General features: G+C 35.8%; 1 protein-coding gene across 6 annotated transcripts in view; it reads left to right on the top strand.

Moving 5' to 3' along the window:
- The first annotated feature begins 1,926 nt into the window (after positions 1 to 1,926).
- Positions 1,927 to 16,572, top strand: part of grip2a (glutamate receptor interacting protein 2a) — a 58,286-nt gene continuing 43,640 nt past the window's right edge. For 3 of the 6 annotated variants that reach the window (XM_048209862.1, XM_048209864.1, XM_048209863.1), the window contains exons 1-3: positions 1,927 to 2,322; positions 12,989 to 13,066; positions 16,016 to 16,151. In XM_048209862.1, the coding sequence (XP_048065819.1) occupies positions 2,145 to 2,322; positions 12,989 to 13,066; positions 16,016 to 16,151 (392 nt within the window). In that variant the 5' untranslated portion in view covers positions 1,927 to 2,144. Of the gene's footprint in view, positions 2,323 to 7,527; positions 8,406 to 12,988; positions 13,067 to 16,015; positions 16,152 to 16,572 lie in introns of those variants that run through there. The other 3 variants (XM_048209858.1, XM_048209860.1, XM_048209859.1) reach the window with 3 other exon arrangements.

A 16,572-nucleotide genomic window follows, 5' to 3' on the forward strand; every position in this document is an offset into this window, starting at 1 on the left:
AGATAAATTCTTCAAACAGTGGTACAAGAGGATGTGGTGCTGGTCCTTCAGGAGTCACTCTAAATCTGTGTGTCTATAAGGCCTATAAAAACTCAGTCTTCATGTATTTTATAACACTTCAGCTTGTGATTCTTATTAAGAGCGGGTCATTTTTTAGGATTCTTTAGCTAACCTAAGTCTCTGAGATCCTGACACCTTGCACTTCTGGAGACTCCAGGTAGGTTGCAGTTCTGGAAAATGGTGTCACTGGAGACTAAAGGGTTCCTGATGGTTTCACACTTAATTCTTCACCTTAATTCTTAATTATTTTGCTGTTAACGTGTCTTTTCTTTTCCACCTGTTTTTGTATGACCCCGCTGACCCAATGAGCATTTTGCTGTCCTTTGGTCATGCTTTAACTTTGCAATTTCTAGTATTGCATTAGTATTGTGTCCTTCTCATGAGTATTTAATAATTTTTGACTTTTCAGTCTGAGTTAAATCTCTTTTTTGGCTCATTTTGCCTGTAAAAGAAAACTTGCCTAATAATTCTGCACACCTGAATATAAGGCATTTTTCATTTCCAGCCTTCATGAACAATTAAATATCACTTATAAATGATTAAAAACAATATTAATAGGAGTTATTAAGATTGATGTGGATTGGAAATGGTAAAATGTGCTTGGAAAAAAAATATGATCAGAAAATCAACTTGCCTAATAATTCTGCACTCCCTGTATTGTTGTCTACTAAGGAAAGCTTCCACAGACAACAAAAGCGATACAAACAGCGAAAATTCCAGCGCTGTTGAACTGTTATATTCGCGTCTATCAAAAAATATTTATTCAACAGTTAGTTTTTGTGCTCTAATTTGATTTTCCAAGGGTCCATCAGCACTATGACGTTTAAACGCTGTTAGCATCGCTACATACTTTCCATATCTTACTTTGGCGTCTTTTCTGGAACTATTTTCTTTGGCAGAGTAAAACAACAACAACAAAGACATTCAGTAAACAACAGCACTCTTGCTCGCGCGATATTGATTAAATATTAAGTTGAATGAACACGCTGCAGAACATTTCCATAGTGTCGCGTTTTATAGAGCTGGTGAGTGGTGCTCATGATTCTGACCGGGGCTAGTTGTCACACTTTTTACACTCATCTCGTAGCAGTGGGTTTATTTGTGAAACAGAATGTATGTATTCAGGAGTTAATGTGTTTATATAAACCTTGAATTGCAAGGAAAGGTAAAACATTAAGATGTATTTGGATTTTCTTTGGATTATTTCACACTATGGTGTAAATTGTCACAATTGAATCTACCATTAAATTATTCATCAGTTTTAGGTAGGCTACATTTAAACAGCAAGATAATTATGATGCACATAATGATTTATGAAATAGCAAACAATAACATAAAAAATGCATTCATCAAACCATTGTTTTGGCTAACATATTTTAATTATGCATATAAAATTACACCAGATGACAACCTGACCTGACTTATTTGAATACAATGATTAAAAAAATACTTGTCTCAAGAAAACTTTACAATTAACTTACATTTTTACCTTTGCTAATGTGGTTTTATTTGTCCATTGAGCTGTAACAAAACAACAAAAAAAAATTGATGATATATTGTTTGTTGATTATAACAAATATGATTATTTGACTGAGATACAGAACTTTTGACAACTTTTTTCATGTGACAGCTAGCCCCAGTCTCTCCACAATTATATAGTAACCACTATGGTATTTAAACATCTAAAAACAAAACATGGTACTACCATAGTAGTTTCTGGTACTTTATTGTTGTCTCCTGTGGTTCAGGCAGCCTGTGTCTCTGTAGCAGGCCGCTTCAGTCCATCTGTCTCATCTCTGGGCGGCCAACAAACACACATGCACCCCAACGGCGCTACCAGCCCTGCCCACTATATAACTGGATTTGTTATTAAGTCATACCCAGATTTCCATGACATGACTTTGAAGAGGGTGAAATGAGATCAGCCGTCTTTCTCTGAAACCCTCGAATCTGAGTAAGCTGCAGGATTTCCCACAGAGAATGAACGAAGAGCTCTCGCAGGATGAAGAGAGGAGGAAGATAAGAGAGGAAGAGACTCAACGCAAAGACTAGGTTGAAGATCCGTGTGGTACGGGCCAGAGGAGATGGAAAGAGGAGCCATGTGGCGTGTTAGTTGTTCGGTTAATCCTAAACTGCTCCCGGATGGGGTCCAGACATGGGGGACTGCGAAGAAAGGACTTTCTGGAGGAGTTAAAGGGAAAAGGAAGATGTTCTCTTTTTCTTTGCGATGTCGGATTGGAGTTATCAGAGGAAGGGTTAAAGGTAAGACATGAGAGAATGTGGTGATGTTTGTACAGGTAAAGGGTGAATTGTATGTGTTGCTGCTGTATACATTATGAGCAATCACGCTGAAGTGATTGTGTCTGTAATTTTGTAAAATATTTTTATGTTTTTTCTTTGTGTGGGTCTCAGAAATGAACGCAAGCTGTGGTCCTATATGGGCCATTCTACAGAATTGGTGCAAACTGCTGTCCCACAACCAAAAAACACATTTAAAAAGCGTCTAAGTATTCAAATTTTTAGATGTTTACTAAGATCCTTCTATTATCTATTGAAACTCACAATAATATTTAAAATATCAGTAAGCTTTATATATTTAAAATCATCATTTTTGGGGTATTTTCAATTGGGAGGTGGCTGTCCTGAACCCTAACCCCTAAATTTCAACTTGTGAAAATATTGAAATAATTTTTGCAATTTTTTGCATTGTTTTTAAAAATAGATTTTTTTTAAAGTGAAGTTAAAAAAATATTTTTTATATTTTATTTTTAAATCATGAAACTTCATGTAAAAAAAAAGTGTCTCGCTGACTCCCGCATTTTCATGTCATTACCGAAAGAGTGTACGTTTGAGTCCATTGGCTGAGACTGATTTTAACCACACTTCTACATTTTGATCAGGAAATATTTGCGTGTCCTTCTCTCTATAGCCTCTCTTTCATAGTAGATAGATCCATCATTTTGAGTTAAATGTGTTCAAAAGTCTGAAAATCTGTGTGTAACTTCAAGGAACGTCACTACCAAACACCTTTTTTCTGCAATTAAGCAAACTTTTTTGGTCATTATTCCATAAAGTTTAGTTTTTGTGTGTGTACAACTGTTCAGAACTGTGCTAGCTAAACATGTGCTGATTATCATCTTTGAGCTAGGCTCAAAAGTATCTAAACAGTCACGACCGAAATTGAATTTAAAATACAGAAATTGTATTTAAAATACAAAAATTGAGTATTTATTCTAACTGTATTCATTACAGTTACATTTTAAATGGGTGGTAATCAAATTACAGTTACATCTGAAAAGTATTTTAGATTACCAAAGTGATTACTTTGAATTTTAATGTCATTTAAACATTAATGTAAACTGTGTCAGGCAATTAATGTAAACAGCAATTGGTGATTCTCCGACTCTGACAGTCTGCAAAAGCATCCTAAGCTATAGTTCTGCTTAAAAGTTTCTTACCCCTGCAGAATATGTAACATTTTAATCATTTTAACAAAATAAGAGGGATCATAAAAACTGCATGTTATTTTTAGTTAGTCCTGTCCTATTTCACATAACAGATGTTTACATAGACTCCACAAGACAAAATAACTGAATTTATAAAAATTGCCCCATTCAAAAATGTACATACTCTTGAATCTTAACTGTCCTGTCATTACTGGACGACCCATTACTGTTTTCATGTTTTGCGATAGTGAGTCCCTTGTAATTGTAAAAAAAAGGTAATTGCGACTTTTTATCTCACAATTCTGACTTTTTTTCTCAAAATTGTGAGATAAACTCACAATTGCAAGTTATGAAGTCAGAATTGCGTGATTAAAAACGTGCAATTCCTACTTATTTCTTACAATTGCGAGTTTACATCTCACAATTCTGACTTCTTTTCTTGCAATTCAGACATTTTTCTGAAAAATTATGAGTTTATATCACAATTCTGACTTTTTTTTTCTCAAAATTGATTTTATATGTCAGAATTCTGACTTTTCAATATTGTGAGTTTATATCTCACAATTCTGACTTTACAACTCACGATTGCAACTTTATATCACATAATTCTGAAAAATTGTGAGATAAAAACTCACAAACGCCTTGTTTTTATGTTACATATTTATTAGTATTCCAAAGTATTCTAAAGTATTTAAATTAAGTTACAAAACTTGGGTAATCTAACGAAATACATTACAAATTACTTTTCAAAGCATGTATTTTGTAATCTGTAGTGAAATACATTTTAAAAGTAACCTACCCAGCCCTGGTTATGCAAATCATTAGTATTTTAATGTTTTATTAGTGTTTTAGTATGCGAGTTAAAATTGTGTTACCAACACATTACTGTCACTACCGAAAATGTGCAGTCACGACCGAAACATGGGATGTTTTGTCAAAAATCAAGTATATTAAATTATCAACTAAGATGTTATTATTGTGTTTGGTTTCAAAATATATTCAAACTAATGAATCCTTCACTTTGAAATCAGTATGATTTACTTTTTGCCTTTTACAAAGAAAGATTGTATTCAAAATACAACAAATCTCATAAATTACACTTGAAATATTGAGAATATAATAATTTAATAAGAATACTTTTATTAAATTATTTATTATTGTGTTTCATTAGTGACAAATTTGGGGAGAGGAAAATATTCCAAAACTTTCTGAAAATACAATATGAGAATTAACTGCACAATTACCAGAAATGTGTACCTTGAATATTATACAATTTGCATACATACAAGATTTGTGGAAAAAGATTTTTTTTTTTTTCAAGATGTTTCCAACTCTGACTGTAGAATGACCCATATCAGCTTAAGTGATCTACAAAACAACGTCCGGCCACATGGGGGCTGTATACTGTCAATGATTTGAAATTCTCTGCAGGCTTACAGAAACCACAGAAATATTTCACTTATACTGCATTCTTGTCACCACATTAGATTACAAAGTATCAGTTATTTGAGAGTGAGAACATTGTACTATTGTAACACTGTAATATTGTGAAATATTGTTGCAATGTAAAAGAACTCTTTGCTATATTAATATATTGTAAAATGTAATTTATTCCTGTGCTGGCAAAACTGAATTTTCAGCATCATTACTCCAGTCACATGATGTCACATGATCCTTCAGAAATCATTCTAATTTAATAATATTTCACAATATTACCTTTTAACTGTAACTGTTGATAACAAATGGTGAGCATAAGAGACTCTTCCAGAAACATAAAAGAAAAAAAAAAAAATCATAATTATTCCAAACTTTTACCAGTAGTGAATGTTTTATCATACTGTGAACATATGAAAAAAAAATAGTCATCATAACTGATGTTAAACTGCAGAATACACCCTCCCCTTTAGATTGGCAGTGTGACTTTTGTTCAATATTTTGTATGTGTTGTGTGTCATCTGTTGTTGGGGAAGGAGTTTATTTCGGTGTTATAGAGAGAAGAATGTGTGGAATGTTTTGATGGGTGAGACAGGTGTTCGTCGTCTCTCACAGACACATGCGGCTGTCATGACAAAATACCCCCACCAACCCCCAAAAAGTGAAATTTGAGACAGATTTCACATAGACTTGCTTTTGGTTTGTCCCTTTATGGCTTCTTATATAATTATACTAGGGGGCTGTTGAATGCTTGAATCTGATTGGATGATGAACGTTCTAAGGTGTGAGTTATTTTCAGGGAAATGCACTGCTAAAGTAGTTCCAGGCAGGTATTGACCACATATCACTTCGCCAAATGATTTCAGTTATTTCAATGGTCCTTACAGCCGACAACAGCAAATGAGCCAAAACCCACAATGACACTGACTAATCAAATAAATATGGTAAACAAATGGATAAAAACAACAAATTATTTCCACTTTTTGACACCAAGTAAACACACACTCACACAGAAACATGTTGTCAGCGCTGCTCTGACGATTTTATCAGCAAAATAGTTTAACAACTTAAAAGCTACATGACATTTCTCACTAGCGAGGTAATAATGGCGCTGTTTTTGAAGCAGATAAATTTACAGTTTCGCTAGACTCAGGTAATCACATATGCTTAATCTCTCTCTCTCTGCATTAATATTCAGCTATCATTGGCTCAAGCCTCCATTACTAGTTCTAAAATGACGTTTTGGAATTAGCAACGGGGCCTTGGGATTAGATGTGTAAGAAATTAGTCCTACACAAAAGAGTGTTTTAAGGACAAAAACCTGACAAATGTCTTAAAATACAACATCTGAACAATGGTTTGAGTTGTGGTAACCGTAGTATAAGCGGCATATTTGACGACGGGCCTTTGAATTATTAGAATAATAATAATGCACACCCGAGGTGGTGATGCGAGTTTTTCCAGTGGAATTGTGTTGCTTTAAAGTGGAACTCAGATTTGCGAAGCTCCCCCTACAGGTTCCTTCCGTCGTAAATACTCCAAGCGCAGCTCTGGACTACAACGCTCACCAGCGCAGTAGTTTTGCAAATACAGTACAAGAAATCTCAGTGGAGGTGGGTAATTTTCGAAATTGTCTTATAAAGTCATAATATATACATTGTTTATGAATTACCGTAAAGCATTTTGTCACTCTCGCGTGAACGTGAACATGAGGCGAGATTGTTTCGGGTCGGTGCAGCTCAACTTGCAAGTGCTGTTTTCTGGCGTAGACGTGCCAGAGACGCCTCAAACACACCATTACAAGTCAATTAACCATCGCAAGGACTTAGAAAACTATTTATGAAGGTAAAAAAAAGTTACTTAGTTCTGCTCTAACACTGTTTTAATGGGTTGTTTTTCATATATGCGGGTTGAAGCGATCCCAAATAACATGATATTTAGCTGGAATGCGAATTTTACATGGGGAACCCCACCAAAAATGTGGATTTTACCCCCCAGAATGCGAGTTTTACAGCGGGACCCTTTGAAACGCGATTGGGCATGTTTTGGGCTAGTTTTGAGTAGCAACTGGGCGGGTTTTGTTGTGAAAACCTGGCAACCCTGCTTAGGGTGTGCATTATTTTTTTAATAATTAAAAGGCCCGTTTAACATTTCCATTTAGTGCATCATTTTGGTTTGGTTTTGGCATTTATTTGATAAAAATACAGTAAAAACAGTCATATTGTGAATAATTACAAATATCTTTTTTATATTTACATATACAGTAAAATGTAATTTATTCCTGTGATCAAAGCTGAATATTCAGCATCATTACTCCAGTCTTCTGTGTCACATGATCCTTCAGAAATCATTCTAATATGATGATTTGCTGCTCAAGAAACATTTCTGATTATTATCAATATTGTAAACGGTTGTGATGGTTTTTGGAAACCATGATACATCTTTGTCAGGATTTTTAAACTGTAAATTTACCATGGTAAAATGTTGCAAGGGCTGTTTCACACTCGTCTCTCAGCTGCTAAAAGAAGGAGAACGGGGCACGTGAGAGGGAGACAGACAGATAGGGAGGAGGAAGTGTTTGTGCGTGAGGCACGTGGGGGCTGAGAGAGTAGTGAGGGGGTTTGGCTGTGCATTTAATATTTGTGTCTACATTAGCTTGCCGGTAGGAAGATACTCTCAGGCAAGACTGTGTGTGTGTGTGGACGGAGATGATTAATAGGACATTGCAGGAAGGAAGAGCACGAGTGAAGAGTAAGAAGCTCAAAAAGTGAGGGAGGAGTGGCAGAAAGGAGGGAGGAGAGGAGAGATTCTGTCCGGGGCTGAAGCACTGGAGCGTTCGGATACGCTCCCATACTGCAGCGCTGTCATCGCTGGATAAACTACCATCTGCTTCAGAAACCCAGGGCTGAGTCTGTGCGAGCGGATCACATGTGTTTTATGGATGACTGACTGGAGACTGGTTGCATGTGCGGACTGGAAAGAGGAGGAGACCACGTTATGCTGTTTGGAAAGAGCAAATTGGAGTGACACCGGAATGTTTGAGGAATAATCCAGTTCTACACTTTTTCAGTCACTCATTCATGCATTACACTCTTACAGTCGCTCATGTGTACCTTGCAGAGATTCAGATGATCTTCATGGAATTGTAACAGGATCTTTGCAACAGGATCAGCTGTAGATAAAACCACATGAGATCTGAATCTTCTAGGCTGAATGGATTCATCTAGGAATATTGTTTTATTGCTTTTCAAAGAAGATTCATCCTGTATGAATATCTCTAAGGAATCCTAGCTGAAGTTACACATGTAATGTGGCTTGACTTGATAGTTTAATATGATAATTTCCAGATGTGCGCTTTAACAAACAGTCAATTTAGTTAGTTCCTACACTGTTGTGTGGCAGAATGGAATTGTGACATTCCCATGATGCTGTGTGGCTTTAGGAGAGAGGGTCGCAACAATAGTGGTGAGTCATGTTGATCATTTTTCTAAATGTTTTTCATTTCATTTGTCATGTGCTAAATTGGGGTCGGGAGGATTCTTTAATGTTTTTGAAGAAAGTCTCTTCTGCTCACCATGGCTGCATTTATTTGATCAAACATATAATAAAAACAGTAATATTTGTAAAATATTATTACAATATAAAATAACCATTTTCTATTTGAATATATTGTATAATGTAATTTATTCCTGTGATCAAAGCTGAATTTTCAGCATCATTACTCCAGTCTTCAGTGTCACATGATCTTTCAGAAATCATTCTAATATGATGATTATTCTTATTAATATTAATATTGAAAACAGCTGTGCATTTATTCAAATAGAAATATTTTGATACAAATGTCTTTACTGTCACTTTTGATCAAACTAATGCAAAATGCAAATTTATTTTTACACCAGCTTCTTTAGATATCCAGATTACCCTTTTAAAAATGTACTGTGGTGGTACTATGGTATCAGTTGGTATTTTATGGTAATAATTACCATGGACCTGAATGATTACCATTCATATATCATGGTATTTACATTATACTCCCAAGGTAATACTCCATGGAAAATATATGATGACTATAATTTATTTTTTGCTGTGAAGAAGTGAAGAAGAACCCCTACCGTAAACATTTCATTAACTGTACAAGAATCATTTGAAACCTAATAAATATTGAAATATTATTATAATTTCAAATAACTGTTTTCTATATGAATATATTTAAAAATGTAATTTATTCCTGCGATTCAAAGCTGAATTTTCAGCATCATTACTCCAGTCTTCAGTGTCACATGATCTTTCAGAAATCATTCTAATATGATGATTTGCTGCTCAAGAAACATTTATGATTACTAGTACATGCCCAAAACAACAGCATTTTTGGTACATTTATGTTTGTGTAAGCTTAGGTTTGAAATGATTTCCTCATAAATGATCATGGTCAGGGTTCTTCTTCACATACAGCAAAAAATTAATAATGTTCAGCACACATTTTCTTTTAAATCAAACCATTAATAATGTAATTTTTGCCAGAGGATCTGTTGTTCTGCAAGTTGTCATCCCATGCCTCGTCCCGCCATGGTCCTCTATGTAATTGTCTACTCTACTACGTATTGGGCCAGGGTAGAGGAGACCCACCCATTTATTAATTTTATCCTGGGCCGTGTGGTTTTCAGCTCCAGCACTGCTGGTAATGGAAAAGCCTGTTCAGAGCTGAGCGAGGGGTGACAACTGGGGCCGCTGTGGCCTCTATAAATAAAAGCCCAACTCTGAAAATAGGCCCTGAGCTTCCATTTGCATTGTTAGAACATCATCCGTTTAACCTACATCAGGATTGGTGTCAACACAACCAGGGCCGTCGGAGTGGCTTGCTCCAAATTAGTTTCAGAGTTTTAATAGACTTGGAAAATTGAGTTATCCTGACCCATAATGACAGTTTTACTCTGCTGTGACTTTCAGAGATGATGCCGTGTGTGTGAGTTATATAAGAAGTGCTGATTTTGAATACTCGTAGATGTGTGTCTCCTGACTGTTAAAGCAGTGGTGTGATGTTTTGAGCCTTTGACCTCTTAAACAAACCATCTGGGTGATGTTGGTTTGTTTAGCCTTTTGGCCCAAAGAGCAGCTGAACCATCTTTACTGACCAAAAGGAGATTTATGAATTGTTAACACTCAGGTTGGACTATCATGTTGGGACTGGCTGACCTTTATTTATTGAGTAGCACACAAATTGCCTCTACATCAAGTTCTTATTCTTGTCAATTTCAACCAGGCACCTAACGTTTCATGGATTGTATAAATAATGTGTTGTGAGATGGATTGGGAAGCTTCATGGTTTAATAACAAATGTAAAATATAGTTGCAAGCAGCGTTTATGGGGCCAAGCACCGGTTCAGCAGCAAGTGCAATGTAGGAAGAGCAAAAACAGCAGAAATAGAATATACTGGAACAACAGATATGACCTAAAAGGTTCAGGGCTCTTGGGATTACAGATTGCGCCACTCAGTTGACGCTGATTCCAGGCTGCCGCGGAGAGCCGTCAGTATGATTACTTAATATTTTAACCAGCTTATCATGCTGAGCTAACTTAATGTTAATGTAGCTTATGGTTAACCTGATAGTCGAAGAGCCAAATTAGAAAGAATGGCAACTGGTTAGCATGCCTACCAGTTAGGCATGGCCAACTTTGGAGAGATATTTCTCAGGAACGGTAGTTAATATCAAAAATCTGTTCAGTCATTTCTGTGCGGCTCGGTCCAAAGATCATCTGAGCTGATTTGTAGGAGTAGTAGAGAAAAAACAGCTCATTTGCTTCAATATGGTGGACAGTCACATTGTTGGAAAGTGACAAATTAGATATTGTCAGAATCAGCATAAATTAAGGAATGTAATGACACAAAGAAAACAAAATTTTAATTATGTTTTCAAAAGTTACATATATCTCTGGAACGCTAGGTGGCGCTGTGTTAATTGTTTATTGTAATGCGCTGTGTTCAGTTAGGTCAACTTCTCAGGTTCCTTCAAGAGATACCGATGACAATACCTACAGAATTTTGTGCCGATATGTCAAATCGTTTAAAAGATATTGCAATTATGACAAAATTCTAAATGGTGGTTCATCCTGGCAAAATCGGTATCCCTGGATTCGGAGTCCATAGACACCAAGATCTTGATTGACAGAAAGATCAAACTGTCAGAAAGTTATTAGCAAAATTAGCCATTTTTCAGATCTCATGAGTCATGACCTATAGGTGGCGCCGTTCCCAAATTTGGCATGAACCCTCAGATCATAGTTCTGATGAAGCGTACCAATTTTAGTTTCGATTGCTCAAAGTTTGGCCAAGATACAGCCTCTGAACCAATTTTGGGTAAACCTCGTTACGTTTGCGACATCATAACTTTTGAACAAAGACGAATTTAAATAATCTGTTTCATAATTTCTGTGTGGCTTGGATCTCAAAAGATCATCTGTGCCAATTTTTGTAAGAATTAGAGAAGATTTGAAGGAGTAGCAGCAAAAAATTGGAATACCGTACTTTTCAAAATGGCCACTACTGTAATGGGCGGAGTCTTAATGTAAGATGTGTTGAATGTGATCAGCATGTTGAGAGGAATCAGGTATACTAAATTTAATTTTTCTAATCTAGATCAAAGAGTTATTACTTTTAGAAAAGTGAATTTTTTAACTTGTGGTGGCGCTATAGAGTTGGTCCTAGAGACTCCAAAATGGGTCAAATCACTATTTATTACCATCTCTACATTTGTGCCAAATTTCATCATTTCCCCATGTTCTGTTCATGGGGCTGCCATAGACTCCCAATAGGGAGGAAGAATAATAAGAAAACTAACGGGTGCAGTAGGTGCCATAATTGGCCCCTAATTAAGCGCTGCTATTACATTACTTTTCAAAATTATGGGGTCAGTCATTTTTGTTTTTTAAAGTAATTAATGCTTTTATTCAACAAGGATGCATTAAATTGATCAAAAGTGACATTAAACACAAAAAGATTTATATTTCAAATAAATGCTGTTCTTTTGAATTTTCTCTTCATCAAAAAAGCCAAAAACAGTTATTTTAAATTGTAATAATATTTCACAATATTACTCTTTTTATTGGTGAGCAGAAGAGGCGTGTTTCAAAAACATGAATTCTACTAACTCCAAACTTTTGAACAATTGACCCTTCGCAAAGACCCGCCCCTCTTAGTTACTGTTGCTTTGTCCGACAAGCCATGGCGCTGTCACACCACACAGAGGGAAAAATACATTGCGGAGCAAAGAGGACACTGACAACACGTCGAAAGACAAGAAAGAGCAGGTTACTTATGATATTAAACAAAGTCCCAGCTTTCAAATGTGTAATTTTTTAAAGAAATTCGAACAATAAAAACCGTTTTGTGGCTCTGTAATGTGTCGTGACAGATTGCTGTAGCGCCTCAGCTCAAGAGGCTCGTAAACTGATCATCTCTTCTTACTAGTCCACTTATAGCATCAAATAAACGTGAATGAACATGAGAAGGAAAGTTGTTTCAAACGCGGAAAGACGTCAGTACACAACATTTTTCAAGTTCAAGTCCACCGAGGTTAATCTTCTAACTCCTGACTGCTTTGTCGGACAAAATGGCAGATTCGGCATTATGATTGGTTAGATCGCTTGTCAATCAATGTGCAAAGTCCAACAATTTCAACTTTCCAGGATTAGCAAACAATGAAGAGAACAATTCTGACTATCATCAGACATGCCACAACCCATTTCACAACCCATGCTTCCATAATGTATCTTTCCAAGTGAAACAGGATATTCAATAACAAAAACAAAAACATAGGATAGGACTTACCAGAAATGCACGAAGTACCAGAAGTACATGTTTACATTTGACTTCTCTTGTTGTATATCCTGCTTCACTCAGAAATAAGTAAAATGGGTTGCGAACGCTGTTTCATGTTGAATTCAGAGTTCTAAATGTTATCAAAAAAAGATCAGTCCACATCTGATTATTATTCAGTAAAATGCATTTGTAATTTATTATCATAATTTATTTAATCATTTTGTGTTTCAGATGATGTCCCATACACAAAGGGAAGTAAAGATGCTGCAAGTGACAGTAGTGGCCTCACCAAGAGGTCCAGTCTCGCTGGTAAGTTGGCATGTGAACCGGGTCAGAGGTCACTAGACTCGAGTACAGCCGTTACTGGAAGCCAGTGATTATAGTTTCTAAAGTTATAAATATGGATATTTTTCTTACAAAAACGCATCACTTCACTTTAGAAGGCCTTTATTAACCCCTTGAAGTCCTGTATATTACTTTTTTGATGGATTTGATGGACTTTTTTGGGCTTCAAAATCTGGGGTACCATTCACTGCCATTATGAAGCTTGGAAGCGCCAGGATATTTTGTTAAAGGTGCCCTAGAATTAAAAATTGAATTTATCTTGGCATAGTTGAATAACAAGAGTTCAGTACATGGAAATGACATACAGTGAGTCTCAAACTCCATTGTTTCCTCCTTCTTATATAAATCTCATTTGTTTAAAAGACCTCCGAAGAACAGGCAAATCTCAACATAACACCGACTGTTACGTAACAGTCGGGATCATTAATATGTACGCCCCAATATTTGCATATGCCAGCTCATGTTCAAGGCATTAGACAAGGGCAGCCAGTATTAACGTCTGGATCTGTGCACAGCTGAATCATCAGACTAGGTAAGCAAGCAAGGACAACAGTGAAAAATGGCAGATGGAGCAATAATAACTGACATGATCCATGATTACATGATATTTTTAGTGATATTTGTAAATTGTCTTTCTAAATGTTTCGTTAGCATGTTGCTAATGTACTGTTAAATGTGGTTAAAGTTACCATCATTTCTTACTGTATTCATGGAGACAAGACTGTCGTTATTTTCATTTTTTAAACACTTGCAGTCTGTATAATTCATAAACACAACTTCATTCTTTGTAAATCTCTCCAACAGTGTGTAATGTTAGCTTTAGCCACGGAGCACTATCAAACTCATTCAGTATCAAATGTAAACATCCAAATAAATACCATACTTATGCGATTAAACATGTTGCATGATGAACACTTTGTAAATATCCATTTTGAGGGTTATATTAGCTGTGTGAACTTTGTTTATGCTGTTTAAGGCAAGCGCGAGCTCCGTGGGCGGGGAGCGTGAGGATTTAAAGGGGCCGCAGCCTAAATCGGCTCATATTTAATGATGCCCCAAAATAGGCAGTTCAAAAAATTTATAAAAAAAATCTATGGGGTATTTTGAGCTGAAACTTCACAGACACATTCAGGGGACACCTTAGACTTATATTACATCTTTTAAAAAGACGTTCTACGGCACCTTTAATATAAACTTCCGATTGTGTTTGGCTGAAAGTCATATACATATACCTAGGATGGCTTGAGGGTGATTAAATTATGAGATAATTTTCATGTTTGGGTCAACTAACCCTTTAATGCTCCACATGAACCCCTGGGCTGTATCAGATGTGTTCGGCTCTCGATTGAGACTCTTTAGTAAGGAGTTTTGCGAGTCTCAGCACACATACAGTGCATCATACCTTAAGGTGAAGAGACTGTTCGTCTGTGATAATGCTGATATTTGATGTCTTCGGACCGCTGCTATACCCCCTCAGTCAGTCTCTCTGTTCTTTTCTTTTTATCCGTTGGGCTTGAGGAATCTTGTCAGTTCATTTGTCTCTACTGATTTACCACACTGACACTCACCATCAGATGCTGGAGATATTTAACAGCAGTAATGAGCACACATGGCTGCATCATAAAACCTGATCGAATCATTTTTCCTCATTTTGTCATACGGAATAGGATAATCTCTTATCCATAATAGTGTTCTCATAACTGTTATGAGGGGAAACTAAATATTTGTGTTATTTATGAAAGTTTGTATTATATTGTTTGTTTGTGACAAACTCGAAATAATAAAATAATACATTTTATTTTATAATAATAAATTCAACTGATATTAATACATATGAATCAAAGAGTGAGATTTCATTTTTGTTATTAAAGTGAATATTTTGAAACCAATGCACTCCTCATAAAAAGCATAACTGTTTATAAAAGCTATTGAACAACTTGTCTTTATTCTGTCACAATGGTTAGAGTAATTAGAAATTCTTCATCCAAAATATCTTCCCCTTAATAGGGTCCTCGTATCTGTAATGAGTGTGAAGTATTTCTATTCTTATTAAATCATATATAATATTTGTGACAATTTAAGAAAGTATGTATTGTTGTAAATATATTGAGTTGTTTGTGATAAAGAAATACCAATGCACTTAATTTTTCCTCATTAAAAATACAATAACGTTCAAAAGTTTGAATTTTTTTAAAGAAATTAATTGAATTTTATTCAGCAAGGATGTTAAATTGATCAAAAGTGACTGTAAAAACCTTTACATTGTTACAAAATGTATCACGGTTTCTACAAAATATGAATCAGCACAACAGTTTTCAACATTAATAATAATAATCAGAAATGTTTCTTGAGCAGCAAATCAACATATTAGAATGATTTCTGAAGGATCATGTGACACTGAAGACTGGAGTAATGATGCTGAAAATTACATTACAAATTACATTTTAAAATATATTCACATAGAAAACAGTGATTTTAAATTCCAATAAAAATTCACAATGTTACTGTTTTATTGTAATTTTTACAACAAAAAAAACTCCCAACAACCCAAACTTTTGAACAGTAGTGTATGCACACACACACACACGAATATTACTGATTCTGTCTAATGTGTAAACTGACATAATTTTTTTCCTCATAAAAAAAACATTTTAGTAATATGCAAAAAATCCCTAAGTGCTGGACATGGTTTGTGAAAATCACCCTTGTTTGTTCCCATAGTATATATAATTGTATCGCACACAGACTGCAATACTACCATCTGTCCTTCATGAAATGGTTAAATGAATCTGAGTTCCATGTCACAATGCATGGTTACACAAGCGTCTCTGCGGGGCCCGCGGGTGGGTTACCTGCTGCGGTGTCCGTGTGCTGGTGCATGTGTGTTTATTGTGTGTGTTTGTGTACGCACAGATGAGCAGAGAGGTGTGACGACGGTGGAACTGATTAAAAAAGAGGGCAGCAGTCTCGGCCTCACGATCTCCGGAGGTTGTGACAAGGAAGGCAAGCCAAGAGTGTCAAACCTAAGACCAGGAGGTCTCGCGGCCCGGTGAGAAATATACACCTGCTGATCAGTGACTCAACTGCCAGTAGAAAACTTCACTTTTTGAAGGTTGCTCTTTTACAGCTCTCAGTTATGCTTCATTGGAGTACCAACTCATCCGAGTCTCTTGGATGGTTCTCTTATTAAAATTGCTTGTGAGAGAAACAAATGGCTTTTAATTCATCTTAGATGCTAATCTTAGATTCTATGGGCCAGATTTACTACACAGGGCAAATTAGCGTGAGATTCCAAAAAAGCACAGATGGGAGTGGTAAGTTCTGCACGTGATCTACTGACGATGTGCAAATTAAAGAATACAAATGCATCCGGATCATTTCCATAATGACAAACACAATCTACCAAGAGCAGCACAAATTATCGTTTGGTTTAAGACATGCTTTTTTGGGCGGTAAATAATGGCGCAAAT

The sequence above is a fragment of the Megalobrama amblycephala genome, linkage group LG12 (assembly GCF_018812025.1).
Source record: "Megalobrama amblycephala isolate DHTTF-2021 linkage group LG12, ASM1881202v1, whole genome shotgun sequence".
NCBI lineage: Eukaryota > Metazoa > Chordata > Actinopteri > Cypriniformes > Xenocyprididae > Megalobrama > Megalobrama amblycephala.